The sequence below is a fragment of the Mya arenaria genome, chromosome 13, assembly GCF_026914265.1.
Source record: "Mya arenaria isolate MELC-2E11 chromosome 13, ASM2691426v1".
Taxonomy (NCBI): domain Eukaryota; kingdom Metazoa; phylum Mollusca; class Bivalvia; order Myida; family Myidae; genus Mya; species Mya arenaria.
Genome location: NC_069134.1, coordinates 23002446 through 23020957, shown reverse-complemented (window position 1 = coordinate 23020957; position 18512 = coordinate 23002446). Strand labels below are relative to the sequence as shown.

Sequence of the window (18512 nt, the reverse complement as noted above, 5' to 3'; positions counted from 1 at the left end):
AAACAGGCGGTAACATACATGTATTGTCATATCTTCTCAAACGAATTTTCGTAACAAGTCGCGATTATTCACTTAAATTAATAAAGAACAAAATACCATTTCACAATCAGCCTCATTAGAAGTACCATTAACCTACACCAAATTAAACTTAAGTCACGAAAACAGTCCATCAGTATGTACGCGTTCTGATTTAGCGACACATATTATTGGTATACATTTCCCATTTATTCTCATTGTAGGGCACGAACGGGGAACAGCACTGAATGGAGTTTGGACAGCCCAGAAGAAGTGAGCTACGACAGAAACCTTGACCTTTCAGGCAGCGAGACGTTTGTCAATGGTTACAGTACGGATAACTACCATTCAAGTGACCAAAACCTTACCACCCAGAGTGACACCTCGCCGTTTTTGAAACGATCTTACCGGGGATACAGTTATAAAACTCGCGACGCCGAGGTTGACGCATTGGTTGCTGAAAGCGTCCGGCGCCTCTCCGTCGTTGCCAGGAAGGAAAATACTGGTGAGCGCTTTCAGAAGGACAATGGTGAGCGCTTTCGGAAGGACAATGGTGAGCGCTTTCGAAAAGCGGTTCATACAGTAATGCGGAAGCAGCGCTCTGATGATCATGAAAAAGACGTTGGTGCTTTACAAAAACGTCAAACAATTCAAGGCAGCCGAAGCCAGAGCTTGGAGTCCGAGAAAATCAAACCGCGGCGCGGAATAAGGCAGTATCTATCTAGTGACAATAATGACACTTCACGTGTGATAGCCTGTGATGATCGAAATCAAAAACATACGGTGCCTTTTGATAAATCAAGCTCAAAATACAAATGTGACACACACGAAACATCTGCTCACGTCTCAAATTTTGATCACGGCCATTCAAAACATTACCGTGATTACAATGTAGCACATGGACATATTAGCCCACATGATACAGTTACCAGTAACCCACGGGAAGCACGTCATTCACGTAGCTCATGCACGTCCGTAGAGTCCTCGGACGCTCATTCGAGGTCAATGACGCCAGTTTCGAACCGGCGGAAGTTAGAGCGACAATCTGAAGCTTTTTATAGTAGTTCATCCAGTTTATATAAAGAATATAAGCTAGCCAACCTAAATGATAATGGTCAACACACGCATGGACGCAATGAACAAACGGGGGTAGGGAGGACTAGCCCTGCCGGACGACCACCCTTGAGGAACACGTATCTGTCCGCTCAACGATCCAGCACAAACTGTCTATCTCCAGATATGGCCTTACATAGGCATCATCGAAAAGCGAGGTAAACAAGATCCTGTAGTTTATATCGTTGGGAATGCTATCAAATATAAAAAAGCTTGGGGACCATTTCCTCATTTTGTTTTATAGAGGTCAAAACAACAGACACAAATAAATTGGCATAACAATTGAGCCCCCCCCCCCCAGAATATTGGATGACAACACTACATTTAAATGTTGCCCTTGTTGCACACTACTTTTTTTGTACTCTCGTGTCGTCCGACATACTTCCGGTAGGCAATGCGTATGAAATCACAAATTCACCAGTGGTCTTCTTCATGGCATGATATTGTAAAATTCGTAAAACTGTATAAAAATCAGAACCAATTTTGTGTTAAGGAGTTGTTAACAAAGTTCTTTTAACGTCACTTGTATAATATTGAAGAATTCACTGTTCAGTCGCCTTTTCCTTCTTTTTTCTTTTTCATACACATACATAACTTTACCATATGTATTATTTGACGGCCAAATATTTATTAGAGATATGTCAGAAAATCTTGGGCTTTACTAAGTCATTGCCGGAGTGGAAACACAGAGGACAATACTCGCTTAACTACCTTGAATCGCTTAGGCCAAATAAAAAATAGGTGCGTTTCAGGTAACGCTGCCAAAAAAAATAGGGTACGTAGGTCGGAATATTTTTATCTTGTTTTTATATTTTTTTGATATATTGATTTCAGTAACTGTTGACTCAGAAAGTAAAAAAATTAAAAGTCATCAATTTTCAGGTTTATCAGTAGTTTTCAAACATGTTCCATGCTTCAAAAGAAACATTCTTTATTTGTCTGGTTAAATACTTTGACAATGATGGTTGGATTTCAACTAAGTTATGGTACGCCACTCTGTTATTATTTATGACTTTCCAGGAACGGTTTTACTTTTCTTTATGCACCCTTTTGCTTTCAATCACCCTCTGTAGAATGCTAACCTCCCTGTAACATAATTACATGAAGAGTGGGACAGCAAATTTACCATATAAGCCATCAGCCAAGGAAACCTCAGTGCTGTCAAGAGGACCTGGGGGTTCAGGTTTGAGGAACAAGTAACATGCAGGTTTTATTGCGAAAATTGCACACTTAAGTCAGACATATCAATCCGAAAGTCAGTATCTGACACATTTGTATCTGACAAGAAAATATAGTTCAAGAATTGAAATATACCTGCCACACAAGCACAAACTACCCGTAATTCACCTTTGAGTTCGGACAATCTAAACATTCGGACATCCATTATTATTTTCAAAAATAATTTATTTTAGGTACCTTATTTTCGGACACCCAAAGGACATCGATTGTAACTTACAGTTACTAAAGTCTCACAGACAAAAATTATTGATCTTTATCGTTACAATGCCTGGCTAGATTACCTAACCGTATACATCACGTTAATGATGGCACTACATTTCGTCCCCTTAGTGCAATAACTCAATAACTGCATATAGATATAGAAGCAGATATTTAGTTCTTGTACCAAGGTGACGAATTTTATTTAAACTACGGCGAAATTACATTGAGTTTAAAGAAACTCGTCGTTCTGTATTCACTGTCATCAAACACTCGTAGCTCTGTATTCAGCTGGTTCACATGCACAGATTACGAAGAAAAAGCAATATATATTCCGGTATTTTATTGAAAGTTTTAATTTACAATTATACTATCTCAGTTCTAGTAATTTGTGACACCAAAGTGGTTAGTTTAAACATTATTTATATTATGAATTGAATAAAGTATTAGGGGAATGGTCGTTCATATAACAACATGCTTTTTATTCTAAGCAAAGGCAAAGATGGCTCTCAAAGTTGTAAAGCCAAAATACATAGGTACATACAAACGTGAGCGGTTCTTTCTGCAGCCTAGCAGAATGTGGCCAATAAAATGGTATTTAGACGGTGTAGCAGACGAAATAATATTTTTGGAATTCAATCTACCATCAAGCCATGGATTGTATATGATTGCAGGAAAACTAATCCGTTACGTCCAGGTTCCGCATCTCCTCGTGGAGGGTCCGATCAGGAGGCGGCAGGAGTCCGTAACGGTGATGTCATACGAGACCGCCATAACAGGAGAATGACATTGCCTTATTGTATCAACATCGATAAATTACAAGTCGGGGACAAAAAGAACAAAGGTATGAGGCGGCATCGAAAGTTCACTATGCTTTAGTGTTTCTAAATATTCAATTGTACAGTAAACCGTAACAATGGTTCATAGAACGGCCACTTTAAACCGTAATTTTGGTATCTTTAATACATAAGAGTACATGTTTAGTTAAACTTTTTTTCCGAACATTTGCGGTTTAAACAAAGTGATATACCATTTGTAATTGAACTTCCAAACAATGTGAAGAATAAACTCTTTCATGTGGAGACTGAAATCGTGAAATGTAATGTTTTTCGTTCAGTCTCTTATAAAGATAAAACGGAAGAATTACATGTTTCTTTGTTAATAATTGATGCAAAATACTTCAATTTCAAAACGAAGAATTCACTTTTTTGCTTTAAGTCACGTTGCCTTGTTTGTTGCTTCATGCGCAGGTTGCTTGAAGAAAACAACAAGTTAAAGACTATCATATTACTGACGTTGCAAAACATTCTCTCTGTATAAAACACGTAATTTGGAAAAAAAAAATAAAAAAATACAGAGCGTCTATCTAAAAATGAACAATAGCGCCTTTGCAATTACAGCCTTCCTCACAGCGCACATCCAACGTGCTCATTGAAAGCAAAACAACTCTAAACCGTTATGTTTGTAATATGACTTATCGCTACTTTCTTTTCAGCCCTCAAAATATATTTCTTGGTTGAGCTGAGTGAATTATCGCCATTAACGACTGTATACATGTAATGAAACGTCTTTTCTGTCTTTTACTGTTCCGGCGACAGACGGGTTCAGTGCGTCGCAACCGCATGAGATTTTAATACACAGACACAAGGAGGACAAATCAGTTCAAAGTACGTATAGAGAGATCTAATATACTAGGTCGTATTGCCATTTCTTTTTATTTTCTTTATGACAATGAAAGACGTCATTTTGGATTTATCCTATAGTAGATTTGTGATTCTTTCTTCTATTTTGAACCAACCTGTGTCAAGATTTGTATATATGTATACATACCTGTTTTATATAGAGTGCAATTATCATTTGTTAACATATTTTTCACTACCGTACTTGCATAATGAAAAGAAAAGATACCAGTGGCTATAAAACAACTGTTTCCATTAATTGAACGGAAACCTTAAATGCCATTACAGAAGATTTTGCCTGGATACTAAAGTTATTATGTCCAAATGCGATCGTTGATGTTGATAATAGAATACAAACCTGTGCATTAATGCTCGGCTGCAATTTCTTTTCATCCCCAGGCTGGCACTAGGAAAACGACTTAATTGCAAATAATTTTATTTTATGGTTCTCCATGCTGTAATTAAGTATATTTTATCCGTATACCGAGAATTGAACTAAATTAAAGCCGGTTCCCTAAGCGTCAGAAAAAATTGTAATTTTAATTGCATACAACATGTTTACAAACTGTTTTGGAAACATGATTGCTGCACAAAATTCGATGGAAATACTTTGTTTTAACATTACGTCTTTTGATGCGAGTGTAATAAAACCATTACGTATTTTCTTTTATAAGATGCCTCTCAATTTCATTTTCAATATTAAAAAATGAACATACAGCACGATGTATTGCACTCTCCATATCACGCATATGTCGTCTTCTGGGGCAGTGATTAAGAACAAGTCTGAGTTCAGACTCAAGACTCAATATGGCAAAACTTCATTTCATTGTGATTTTCCTTCTATCAAAGCAATGATGGTGTCATTTGCTGAAATATATTACTAGTTGAATGTTTAACTATGATTTACATACATTTTTGTAAAAGAAATGGAATAAATATGTGTTTTTTTTGTTCCTGAATTAAAAATATTTTCTGAGTCTGAGTCTAGACTTGGACTTGAGACTGTTCGTAATCGTGGCCCCTGGTCCCGTGTCTTTGTAGTGCCGTGTGTTGAATGGTGCCACTTACCCTCTGAAGTTATTACGATATTCACTTATAAATCTTTAATGTATTTTGTTTAGGAACGAACTGTATCTCGTAGGAAATTAATATCAAGATTCAACTGCTGAATTGTGTTTATATTCGAGAGATATTACTTATGATGTTGACTTATGACGTCATCTCCGAATGGGGGATTCCGGCACATGTCATGTAAAAGCTACGCGCAGTGCCGTTGTTTTATATTACAAGCAGTGCGTTTAAACATGGAATTTTGATCAGAGTGCCATATAGTTATGCACAAGGCAATTGTAACCACGCCCCCCCCCCCCCCCCAGGTCCGAGAAAATACCGGGAATAGCCGTGGAAATGAGCCGTGTTTTTACCTCCCGTGTGGCCCCGCAGTGCCGGGTGAATGCGGTGGTTTTGTCCTCGCGCCAAATTAGCAGGGGATGGGCCTTGCCTAGGGTCCCTGGGGTGCGAGGGCATTTGGCGGGGATTTTGCCAGCAGTTCGTCCGTGCAGGGCGGTGATTTTACCCGTGCTTTGCTGGACGAAAAGTCTAAGTCCCCGCTATTCCCCGGACGCCAAGGGGGGGGGGCGTGGTTACAATTGACTCGTGCATTAAAGGAAAATTAAAACAAAAAGTTTTCCTGGTGACCGGTATCACGACTCGTTTGGTGTTTAAACATTCGTCCTTCTAGACTTCTACGCGGTCTCGACATATCCGTTTTTACAAACCGATCTCGATGTAATACAGAACGTCATAAAACCGTCCTATCATAAAATATCTTCTGCTATACACAAATTTAATAAAACTTATAATAACACTTGAGAGAACGTCATTTCGCCCTACTAATTAAGCCTCAAACCTTTTATGGCGAAACATGAGTACCACATGGGTGTGTCATGGGACACACGGGGTGAAAATAACCTTTCATTTTTTGCCATATGATACAACACTGTATTAAACTGTCACAAGATTCACATTATTTTGTATTAATGGCAACGTCGAAAGTCTGATTTATTGTATCATATATTCCTAAGAACTTCAACGTTAAATAAAACAGTGATACCAACTGCTTCTAGCTCGCGAGTGCATTTGTCCTCCGTTTATATGCTTCTTGGAGTTCACTTCTTTACTAGAACAACAAAACAACATTGTTTTATTTAAACATACTTTTAAGACATGGGGTTCAACATTTTGATATTGCTTACATCCAGATAAGGTTTCTCTGAATGCATATTCATGATAAGTACTCTCTCCTGAATTCACTATAATCGTGTGTAATAGGCTTTAAAAGGAGTCAGGACATCGTCAAATTCAGTAGTATAGATGCAATAATATTCCACCAGCAGAAACGATCTTACCGTGTAGTAAAAAATAAAATAAATGATATGAAATGTTTTTTTAGCAAAATATAAGACAATATGAACTGGAGAGACATTTTCTATCAGCGTTTAATGCGTTTTCATATCATACTTATGCATAATGAATGTTATCGTTCCCAGCACAGGGACTGGGCATGCGCGTAGTTGGCGGAAGGGGTGGTCCCGGGGGAACTCTGGGAGCTTATGTTACCATGGTAACCAAGGGTGGACCGGCGGACGTTCTGGGCATTTCTGAAGGTAAAGTATTATAGGTGTTGAAAATAAATGCGAGTCTAAATACGAACTAGACATTATAATAGACTGTAAAACTAAGTTTAACATATATATATATAATTAAGTCGTTTGCTGGTTACACCATTTCTATGTTACTTTATATAATATGTGACTGTTGTCTTGCGCTGTTGTGTGTCTTTGGTGTTGTTTTTTTTGCTGTCTGGAGAAAGCCGTAACTGGTGTTGGCAAAACTCGTCACCAAATCCCCTAGCATTATATACTATTAATGTTTAAATGTAGATACTAGACTTATCTTTTGGTTTCCATCGTGTAAATGTAAATGAAAAAAATATGTTTACTCCTATTATTGTACTATAGGAAATGTTTCTTTTCTGTGAGCAGGAACCGCATACATACGCGTCACCTTCTTAGTGAAAATTTCAACTAAAACATTTATAATAAGCACTATTTCACTAAGCTGAAATAATTTACTAGGAAGCTTATTTGATTTGGCTTGCAAACGGTATCACAAACAATGGTACTATGATTTGGTGGAAACTGATATTAAACCAACGTAATGTGGTGATGTGGGCTAGCTATACGTCACAATAATCATCTTGGTGATCATATTACTATTTCACAGTATCTCGAAACTAATCCATTGACATGTTTCTTGGGGTTTCTGCACAAGAAACGATTTCGTGAGATTGCAATTGATGTGGTGATTATTAAAATAAAATCCTAGAAATGTTCATACAAAAGAGAAGATGAAAAAACACACAAATAACAAAGGAAGCCATAAATGACTTTAAGATGGCATAATTGCGAGCCTGAATTTTGAATTCCAGGCAAATTATTAGTTTATTCGATTAAAATATGATTGGATGTTTTCTAAGAACTCTGGGACTGTATCTATTTGTCTGGATTTTAATATGATACTGACATTGTGATGGATAGTGTGAATAGTGCGCACAATATTGAAACATTCAAACTGAAGATGAATAAATATCACAATAGTTCGTAATTTCTTTGTAAAAAAACATTTAGTTTGTTATTTAGTAACTCAGTCTTGCCACAGTTTAATGTAATTGAACATTTCTAACCAATTTAAAGAAGAAAATATACACACCATTAAATTTCAAAGTGTTTCCATGTTTTAATTGAAATATAATGGAAACATCTCATGATTCGACATGTCTCGAAATGCAATTATAAAAGTTGAATCCGTTTTAGATGCTGCAATGTAACAATTGGTTTGTTTCAAATAATGATGCACTAGGATTAACGGGGAAAAGCAGTACACCAGCTTATAACTTTCGATGATATTATGCGATGGATATATATGGTAAAATACAATCTATAAAAGACACCTGAGCCATCAAACAGCCCCCACGTACATATTACATAACTTTTTCTAATACATATTGAGGTAAAAGTATGGTAAATTCCTGGTTTTATTTTAGGGGACCAGGTAGTCGAGTGGAACGGGCGGTCGCTGGTTGATGTCACGTTTGAAGAGGCTCAGGGCATCATCAACACTTCCGGCGACATCGTCCAACTCTCCGTCATACATAGCGTCACAGAGTATGTTAAATTTAAAAAAAGATTGACTTAATTCCCATTATGATCGTTTCATTATTTCACTCTCGGTTGTGTACAACGTTATCGAGTTAGCGCTTAGGATATGTTTTTTAAATAGTTAGTCTCAATACTCGGAGCCCTAAGAAATGTATGCAAGCTTGGCACAAAAAATCTTTATAAAAGTATATAACCCTCTGCACCTTTTCATCGTGTTGGCAAATATTTGGTTTCTTTTACTAGGAAAAAGGAAAAACATTTGCCTATCCATTCTATTTTTGCGCCACATACCACTTTAATGATGAATTATTAAATGACGTCAGAAGCAATTGCAATGTTAACACAATTCACATTTTTATCTGTATATTTATAACATTGTCTGGTGATTTGCACTTGGTTTAGATTTGAAAAAAGTGTGCATGCTGTCTACCATCAAGAAAGTTTTTTCCCAATTGTGCTTTGACGGTTGTCTTATACAAAGCGTTTCTTTTCAGTCGGGACAGTAACCCTATCATGAGAAGTAAACATCCTATCATCATACGCTCAGGTAATTAATCAGGTCTCCTTAAATGATTTTGTTCTCTTTCCTTCATTTTCACTGATGTGTCTTTAATGTGTTTGTTCAATTAAATTCTCATATCGAAGAAAGGTGGAGCAATTATCGAGAAAATCATTTTCTTCTTTCCTACACCACTTTTCTACTAGACGGTAGTTGGTTATATATTTTATTTACGGCTTTTCCCAGATACACTCCCTTCCGGCGGAGAATGCACACCACCAAGAGACCTGTTCTTTGGCAGGCCTAAGCGAAGGATGCTTCCAAAGACACCGGTCGGTATTTGTTTAAACATTCTTTTTAGAGAAAACACAGTTTAGGACTGTTAATTATTGAAAAAAAAAACACATAAATATAGTGCCAGTTTTTTGCCATACAAACTAATTTTAGCCCCTAGTAGACTCGTATATCAGCGAACTCGTGTGTGATTGGCCGTTTGAAGGCGGTAATGCCATCATTGATCGATAAGGCTATTTCGGTGAGTTTGTGGTCTCTTTGCGGTGTTTTCATTCGGAAATCCTCGGCCATTTTTATCGAAAACCACCTCAGATGTATGCCGGTACACCATTAGAAGTAGTCCGTATTTTTTTTTAATTATATCATTAACTAAATGTAATGTTTTAGCTTGTATTTATTGATCTAAGTTTAAATTGATTGCCAGTGAGATGTATTATTGCAAACATAATTCAGATTCCCAAGAGTATAGTCATTAAGTTTAACTGCTAAAATAAATTATTACGCGATCTACTTGCAGCGTACTCAAACATATCGATTTATCGAAGTATGTAAACCGTCCACATACATCCGAGGTTGTTTTCGAATGCTATGTTTTGGCGTTTCTATACTTCATGTGTTTGTTGTGTATGCATAAATTGACGCCCACATTTATCGTCGATTACAGTTTGAATGCTCATTTCCAGAGTAGGTATGTTAAAACCATACGTATGATATAATATGTACTATCTTCGCTTCCGTTTAGGTTGAGATCAAGCGAACAGTACGGAAGATCAGTGGTCAGGTTTGGCTACAGCTGGACTACGACGACACATGTCAGTGTCTACTGGTGGTTCTGCTACGGGCTCAAGCCATTACCTCGGAGAGCAATCACGATCGCCGTCCCCCAAGCGTGGTGGTGTTATTACATCTGCTTCCCAACAGGGGGTATGTAAGGGAAAGGGAAGGTAGATGCATCTACTATTCGATTAGGCCTAAAAATATATATGTCTGTTTCGGGTAACCTGACCCTATCTATCAAAGTGCCCAGACCCTAACTATTTTTTTTCCGTTTCTGAGCAAAAAAATAATTCGTTAGCGAATAGAGACTTAACGAAGGGCGGATAAATGCAGATTTTAATCAGAATTATTGTTTATATGATAAAACAAAGTCAGGCATAGACAGTAATGTAGGAAAGACTGCCATGTGCAAGAAAACACTCTAAACTTACGACAGATTTTGAAAAAAAATAATTTTGGGAAGGTTACCCTAAACAAACAAAAAATTTTTTTGTCCTTAACATTATATTTTATCTATGATTTGTCTTTTTTGTGTCATGTAACATATTCGTCAAAACAGCGGATAAGTATAGAATAGTTTTCATGCGCTTTGATTAAGAGAATATTGTTCGCATTTGGCAAGAGCGGGTAGCACCGCCGTTACTTGTCATCGCGAACTGGTCTAGTGAAATGAAATGTGGGGTAAAATGGAAGAATAACATGCATTTATATCTACTGAAAAACGCCACCATCGTCAACGTTTACCACCGTAGTGTAAACACGGGATAAAGTATTGTGATATCTTATGGTAGGGTATAGCGCTCTTCGGGTAACGACCGTCTCAGTAATAGTCGGCATTATCTCACGAATTGTCGACTTTGCTGCTGTGTGATATGGTAGATTAGATTCCTAAGAGTTTATTTAGTCTGTTTCGTTCCGCTTTTATCCCCAGAAAGTAAATATTTGCTATTCAATCGGTGTCATTAAAAATTTCAGCTCGGGAAACCGTTCCTAGAAAAAAAAACATTGAAATAACATCATATAATTAAAATAAGGTGTGTATGCCATAACTGAAATATTTTAAAGAAACGCACATTTCTTTCTGAAATAAGGGGAATATTTAGTCTTACGATAAAAAACAACTGTTTTTTAACTTTTTAAACTCAGGTAAATGGCTAAACCACAGCGTTTTATACGGAATCGTATTTTGTGTGGCATATAGTTATGGTATGTCTTAACAAGCGAGTTCACGTATACTTTATGTGTCTGCTTACGTCACCAAAAGCTATATGGGGATGAGAAACGGTATCTTGTTTCGTCTAGCAAATCCATAAACCAGCCAAAGAAGGTAGTTATAGGGCTGCAACTAGTATTTTTTTAAATGTAGACAATATTGTACAGCTGGGGAAAAACTTCATTCCTAAGGTCTTTTGAGTTGACATGTCCTTCGTAAATCATACAGTCCATTTGCCTTTTTTGTTCATGCATCTATGATATTTAAAAAGGCACTTCCTTCTGTTGTTAAGTGCTATTCCCGAGAAATATCAAGAAGCGCCGATTTTTCAGAACTTTGTATAAGGTAACAGCGTGATAAACGGCATCGTTGATAACTTTTAAACGTGAACTAGTTGATGTATTCGTACATTTGTATGAAACAAGTACAGCTAAAACGAATTTCTCAAATATTGTTAGAAAAACTGCATACCACAAGTGTATGCATTAAACTTCCACAGCAGATAATAATCTAAAGTTAAAAACGTTGACGTTAACAACGTTGTTAACTTCAACAAAGTTGTGAACATTATGCCCATTATAAAAGAATAACTAAGATGTAATTGTTATATAAAAGAACGTCAGAGAAATAATAAGTATTAAAAAAAAGGATTTGCATACAACCGCGAAGTCATGTAAATCAAGAATATGTTTGTTACATTTGTTTGTTTGTTGTTGTTTTGATGTTTTATGCACATTTTTTTTCTTTCCTAAATTGCCATCGGAACTGGTATAGATGTTCTGGACTGCTTGACCCCTGAGCAACGAATATATAGAGGATAAGTGTTTGCTTCAGTGTGAGATCGTAATATATTTCACCGAGTGAGAACCAAAAGGTTTACATCACGTGATGTATTTACTTTGGTGTTCACTTTGGTGAATTATATTGCGATCTAACACTGAAACCAACAATTATTTCTTTTTTATTATATGCCTCAAAAGGATTTTAAATGACAGCAAATTGAAGTTTTTCAGAGAAACGGGCCAAATTGTATGGGCACGTAACGTCATTTCGGAAATGACGTTGTTGAACTTTATGTCCCAGCCTTGAGCGCGCTGGCATTTGATTTGGAGCGGACTAAAATTTCAAAACAGTGAAATATTAATCCACTTTTTGAAACAGTGAAATAACATTTTTATTTCACTGATAAATCTCTATAAACTACCGAAAAGCATATAATGAATAACAGAAACCGTTTAATGTTCCACCGACCCCATTTTAATAATTACTTTCTCTAGACTTACACTATAATACATTCTTATGTCTAGACAATTGGAAATTAAATGGTATGAACTGTGTTTTTTTTCAGGCTGTATGAAGCGAAGGAAAGTGAAATAAAGTACCATACAAAGGACCCGCATTGGAATGAGACTTTCGTCTTTGCAAATATTTCAAAGGCCGAGGTACTTTCATCTCATATTTTCATTACTTTTACGACATTATTTCATCAGCGCATTGAAGCCATTGAATAGCGTGCGCATAAAAACACAATACGATCTACTGTTAAAAGCTTTGATTTTTTATTTTTCATTAAGGCAATTTTGCGAGGTTTCCACGAAACAATGAGGATAAAAATTGCATCTAAACCAACGGTAATTTCTCATATCAGTGTTATCTCTAAGGTATCCGCTGTACAGTTTTGGATGCCTGGTAAACAGATATTGTCGTCGCAACATTTGATTGGGTTTGATGTGTAGAATATGACAAATTTTTACCGAAAAAATACCTTTTTTGGCCTTGAAAAGATTGCATATTATTCTCATGTCAGATTTCAGTTGAAATTAAGGACAAAATACAAACTGCAAAAAGAAAACTGTATGAATATTGTATTTCTGGTTATATATTTTACATTTTAGTTATCAGCTAGCAGAACCCTTTCGTTGTACTGAACTATTTTTATTCGCCAATGCGAATGGCAAGATGTGACGGCAATTGATTTTAAATTGGATAACCAAACGTTTTAAATTTACGACGTAGTGGAAATGCAATAATTGCATGATATAAATCATAAACACATTAAAATTTTACCTTTATTTGCAGTTACGTAGCCTTGCAATGGAGGTGACGTTTTGGAACTTCGGGGAAATTGAAGACGAGTTTCTGGGCGAGGTGCTGCTTGACCTCTCGGAAGCAAAGATAGACAACTCGGTCAATTGCTACAATCTCGAGGACCATGATGAGAATAGCTCCCCTTTACCATACAGGTTAGTATAAAAAGTACGTTTTACGATCATAAATAATATATTAGTTTTACAATGATAAAAGAGACAAGGTAGACAACACAGAAATTGTCCCGATTTAACAAAATGCTGCTAAGATCAAATATCAGACTACCGGCCTTGTTCTTGTAGTTTTAATTTGTTTAATGTATCATCAAACCACATCAACAAAGTAATTTCACGAACATGCCTAAACGTGTCCATTTGTCGGCCTTTTCACATTGCACCCTTTTTCTCAATACTCCGACACCAGACATGTACCATTGCATCGCGTGAATGATTTGTTTTTACTCTCCCTTCCAGAACGTCTCAAAAAACTATCATAAGAATGAGACCTTTTTCAACTCGGTCAAATTCTGGTACTTTGAATCAAATGCTACTATTCTGACAATTTCAGAAAGAAGTCCTTCTCCCTCTCTGACTCAGCTATCAGCCCCGTAACGTCAATAGATACGTCGAGCATTTATCCCAGCAGGGACCCCTCTCCGCGTTCCTCTGTTTCAACAAGCCACGTGTCCATGCGGACACCCGCATACGACAAAATGAAGGAAATCATGTTACACGGGAAACGTAGTCCAGCTCATCTCTCAAAATGTCAGTGTTCTTTTCAGACGTTTTAAGAATTCCGTAGTTTATAATCTTACATATGCAGTCGCATTTACCTAGGGCTGCGTATTGCCAGACAATAGGCGATCCGATTCGAATCGCGATCCTTGACTTGCGATCCACGAATCAATTCATGATTCACTTGGTATAAAGCAATAAATATTATGAATGATTTAGCACACTTTGGTCGTTTCATTGCAACGTTATAACGTAGTATCATCAATTTAGAAAAAAGTGAATATAAGATAATTGCCTATCATCTTCACATTTCTGTAGTAAAAGATTCGTTTCCTTAATATCGTTTAGAAGTTATTCGTCTTCCATTTCTGTCAATAGTTACATCAATATGTGTATCAATATATTTAAGCTTATGAGATGTGTACAAAAATATTCACAGTACAACATTGTATTTTAGCTCGAGACAAGATGGAGTTTTCGTCCTCTGCCCAGTCCTCACCCCAGCATTCCCCGACAAGCAATGAGTGTGAGTAAAGCCGAGTTATTTTATATTGAGTGTGAGATGGAACCAGAAACATATGGATGTGAACTTGTCAGAGTTAACAACGGTTAGAGAATACAATAATAAGATTTGCTATGCATACGAGTATAATGCAAAGTCGAGAACGCGACAGAACTAGTATATGAGCATGAGAAGACCAAATTAAAATCTGATGTGAGCATATATGAGAAACTTATCACGTGTTTGGGTAATATGCGAGTTTCCGAACTCGACAGGGGGATATGAGAGAGAGGGATCAGAGTACATAATGATATGAGCACATAAGAGAAAAATAGCATGTGTGTAGGTAATACACGAGTATGAGGTTTTTGCCCACTCACATATAACTGATAAATCGAAAGTGAACTTAAGTTAATATGATCTGGTTGCACTGAGTGTAACAAGGTCAAAGTAAATATGAGTATGAGTAAATCAGGTACTATAGCATTTGTGTGAGTAACTCGTGAGTAAATCAGGTACTATAGCATTTGTGTGAGTAACTCGTGAGTAAATCAGGTACTATAGCATTTGTGTGAGTAACTCGTGAGTAAATCAGGTACTATAGCATTTGTGTGAGTAACTCGTGAGTAAATCAGGTACTATAGCATTTGTGTGAGTAACTCGTGAGTAAATCAGGTACTATAGCATTTGTGTGAGTAACTCATGAATAAATCAGGTACTATAGCATTTGTGTGAGTCATACGCGTATGTGGGAATTCGATAGAAGAGTGTATGGATGTGGGAAAACCGATATATCAACTCGACATGATATAATTATATAGGTATGGACAACTCAGCCAAATATAAGTACTAAAGTATATCAGATTAACATTTTGGGACTTCATTTACTGGTCTCATAATGAGTAGTTTGTTTATTTATTTCCTTGTACTTCCAGTTAAGATCAATAGTAGTTTGACGTCACTTGTGAAGCGAAAAATTGGAGCAGTTGCAAGAATGTCAACAAACCGTCGACAGAAACGGGATTCTGGTATGATTAAATTATGTGTCGTTGGGTAAAGACAAAGTATAATAAAACAAGAGCCGTCGTAAGACAGCGCGCTCGACTACGCCGCTTTGACTTAGAATACAATGACGATGTAATAATACCAAGTTTGGTCTCTTTATGTCAAACCTAACTAAAATTATTCGATACATAAGGTGACTTTGATGCTGCCCTCCAACCAGCCCGCCCAAACAATGACGCAAGTCATTCAAATAACTTGATTTCCCATTATGAAAATGTTTTTAAGACTTTGAACGGAGTTATGTTTCTTGTTGTAAGATGGTCGTAAATAATTTTGAATTTTATTAAGTGCATTTAATGAACGGTATAGAAGTTTTTTTTATTAAAATCCCAACTTGCCCTTAACTTTTACTTGCCTAAAACTTTAACCTAAGTCAATCAGGGGCCATAACTTGTATTAAGGATATGGAGTTATGTAACCGCATTGGGTGATGGTCCTGAACAAGTGTGTGAAGTATTAAGTCAATTGAATGAAGGGTTAAAGTTATTAAACAATATCCCAATCTGCCCTAAAACTTTAACCTAAGTTCCATAGTCAATCAGGGGCCATAATTTGTATAAAAGATAATATGGAGTTATCTCACCTCATTATGTGATGGCTCTGAACATCTGTGTGAAGTATTAAATCAATTGAATGAATGGTATTTGAGTTTTAAGTGAAAATCCCAACTTACCCTAAAACTTTCACCGGACGCCGACGCCGACGCCGACGCTGGGGCGAGTAGTATAGCCCACCTATTCTTCGAATAGTCGAGCTAAAAAGTAGTAGTGGAACAAAAATATAGTAGAGTTGTTAAGCACTATTTAAAGATACGCAGGGACATTGTTTTGTATGTATTTAATTACTTACAATTCGGTTTGCATAGTGCATGTCTTAGTTTTGTAAACAGATTGTATTCTACGTGCTTCAGATTCCTCCGAGCCAGGCCACATCCTGCGGAGTCAGAGCGCGGCAGACGTCCGGGACTCCGCTCTTCTCAAGCCAAACGCCTCGCCTCAACAACCCCGCAGGTCATTCGAGGTCAATCAACCGAAACAGGGTAAGACATTGGTGTTTTGACCCTTGTCGGTGTTGTCTGTGATTCTAGAACTTTCAGAATGAAGCGAACGGTTATATGAAAGATTCTTGCTTGAAATTAAATACGTGTGATCTTCGACACAAGCGAATAACGAACAAAAACAAGATACATGGAGGATATTCTTATAAAAAGTGGATATTATGATAGGTAGCGTTTCTAACACCCTACATCAAATATGGTTTTTAAAGTCGTGTGTACGCGTATTATTCGAGACCGCACAGTCGTCAAGCAAATAGTTATACGGGTCGTAAGAAAAGTGTCGTATCGTACTATTCCTGTATTTGATGTAATTTGGATTTGTTTTAATGTACTGTTTGTAGTTCTAACGAAAGTAAATACATCTTAACCGGAATTTCCGATCCTAAAATGACGTAATAAATCAATAACAGTGTTATAAATACGTGTTAAAACGGGTTTGGACTTTTGCCTTGTGCCTGTTAAGAGGAAATATTTTTGATTGCTTGAATACTTGGCTTGCCCATGTGGTGTTCATTGTATTATTGCAGGTGGTATGTTGATATGTTCACATGGAAAGGAAACAATTATATCAAAATATATCTGTCTTCTCTATTTATGATACAAGCGAAACAAAAGGGAAAGTCTGAGTTGCCAAAATAAATTAACAAAGACTGTGTATAGTGACACAAGGCTATGGCTTACATATACTGAAAGAGAGACACACCACATACTAAACACAATGGCATACATCAAATCCATAATACTATCTTAAACAAGCTACTTATTGATCAAAGAATTTTTCGTTATGTTATTGGCCTTGCGTAGAACATCCTTGACCCGGACGAATAAATGTTTGTTTCAGCTGACACTTACGAGCTACTAGCACCTCCCCATCCTCTCAATAAGGCCTCCAGCTCCGGGGTGTTCTACAATGACGAGGATGATGATTCTGACAAAGACTGGTACGTAGCCGAACATACCGGAGATCGTCGGAATTACACAGTGGTGTACATGATATAATTTAAAAAAACCCATAACAACGTTAACGTTGCTGCTTTTTTCATTCATCATTTGGGCTTTCACTATATAATGAACTATTAACAAACCAACCGAATGAAAAGACAAAAAATATAAAATATTTATATAAAAGGCGTTTATCAAAATAAAAAAAATATATTTGTGTTCCAGTAAGAAGAGCCCGAGTCCAGACCGCCCCGCCCCTGAAGGGGATGATATCACTTCTCTTTTGGGTCCCGGACAGGTGGCGCCAAAACCTTCCTTCGGTGAGCCAGATCAACACTAATGATATATATTTACTGAGTACACCTTCATTGATTTCTTTACTAGATAAAGATCAGGTTGCCAATATTTCAAAATGTCGTAAGTCTGCTGTAGTTGAAAAAGTATGTTGTCAATTAAAGAGTCATGTAAAACAGTGAACAATTTCTGTAAAGAAGATCGAAGTAAAGGTTTACCAGTGCTCACGTACTTCTTGTTTATTGTTCAGATTTTTTTCGTAACTTTGTTTCTGTATATATTTACTATTCCCTGTACAAAAACACATTATGTTCAAGGTATAGTTATTGACTTTACGTTCATGCTTGAATGTCTACACATTTGCCAAATCATGTTTACAATAAATTCAATGGTTATATATATATTGCAGAAACGAGCGTTTGTGGCGACATTAAGATGGGTTTCATGGTGTCGAAGGGTCAGCTCGAGATAGATATTGTCGTCGTTCGGGGACTTAAAAAGAGCGGGCTAAGTAATCCACCTGGTATATCAAACATCAGTATAACATTAGCTGTGTGTTCGTAAAGTCTGTGCTTGTGATTTG

At 36.8% G+C, this 18512-nt stretch overlaps 1 protein-coding gene across 1 annotated transcript in view; it reads left to right on the top strand.

Annotated features, from left to right (window-relative positions):
* Nucleotides 1–18512, top strand: part of LOC128215137 (regulating synaptic membrane exocytosis protein 2-like) — a 72495-nt gene that overhangs the window by 51840 nt on the left and 2143 nt on the right. Inside the window, exons 7-23 of the mRNA XM_052921856.1 lie at nucleotides 240–1286; nucleotides 3240–3409; nucleotides 4164–4232; nucleotides 6794–6910; nucleotides 8350–8470; nucleotides 8959–9011; nucleotides 9210–9295; nucleotides 10000–10181; nucleotides 12596–12689; nucleotides 13327–13490; nucleotides 13903–14099; nucleotides 14527–14595; nucleotides 15507–15599; nucleotides 16547–16675; nucleotides 17535–17634; nucleotides 17861–17955; nucleotides 18339–18452. Of these exons, the coding sequence (XP_052777816.1) occupies nucleotides 240–1286; nucleotides 3240–3409; nucleotides 4164–4232; nucleotides 6794–6910; nucleotides 8350–8470; nucleotides 8959–9011; nucleotides 9210–9295; nucleotides 10000–10181; nucleotides 12596–12689; nucleotides 13327–13490; nucleotides 13903–14099; nucleotides 14527–14595; nucleotides 15507–15599; nucleotides 16547–16675; nucleotides 17535–17634; nucleotides 17861–17955; nucleotides 18339–18452 (2900 nt within the window). The remainder of the gene's footprint in view (nucleotides 1–239; nucleotides 1287–3239; nucleotides 3410–4163; nucleotides 4233–6793; nucleotides 6911–8349; nucleotides 8471–8958; nucleotides 9012–9209; nucleotides 9296–9999; nucleotides 10182–12595; nucleotides 12690–13326; nucleotides 13491–13902; nucleotides 14100–14526; nucleotides 14596–15506; nucleotides 15600–16546; nucleotides 16676–17534; nucleotides 17635–17860; nucleotides 17956–18338; nucleotides 18453–18512) is intronic.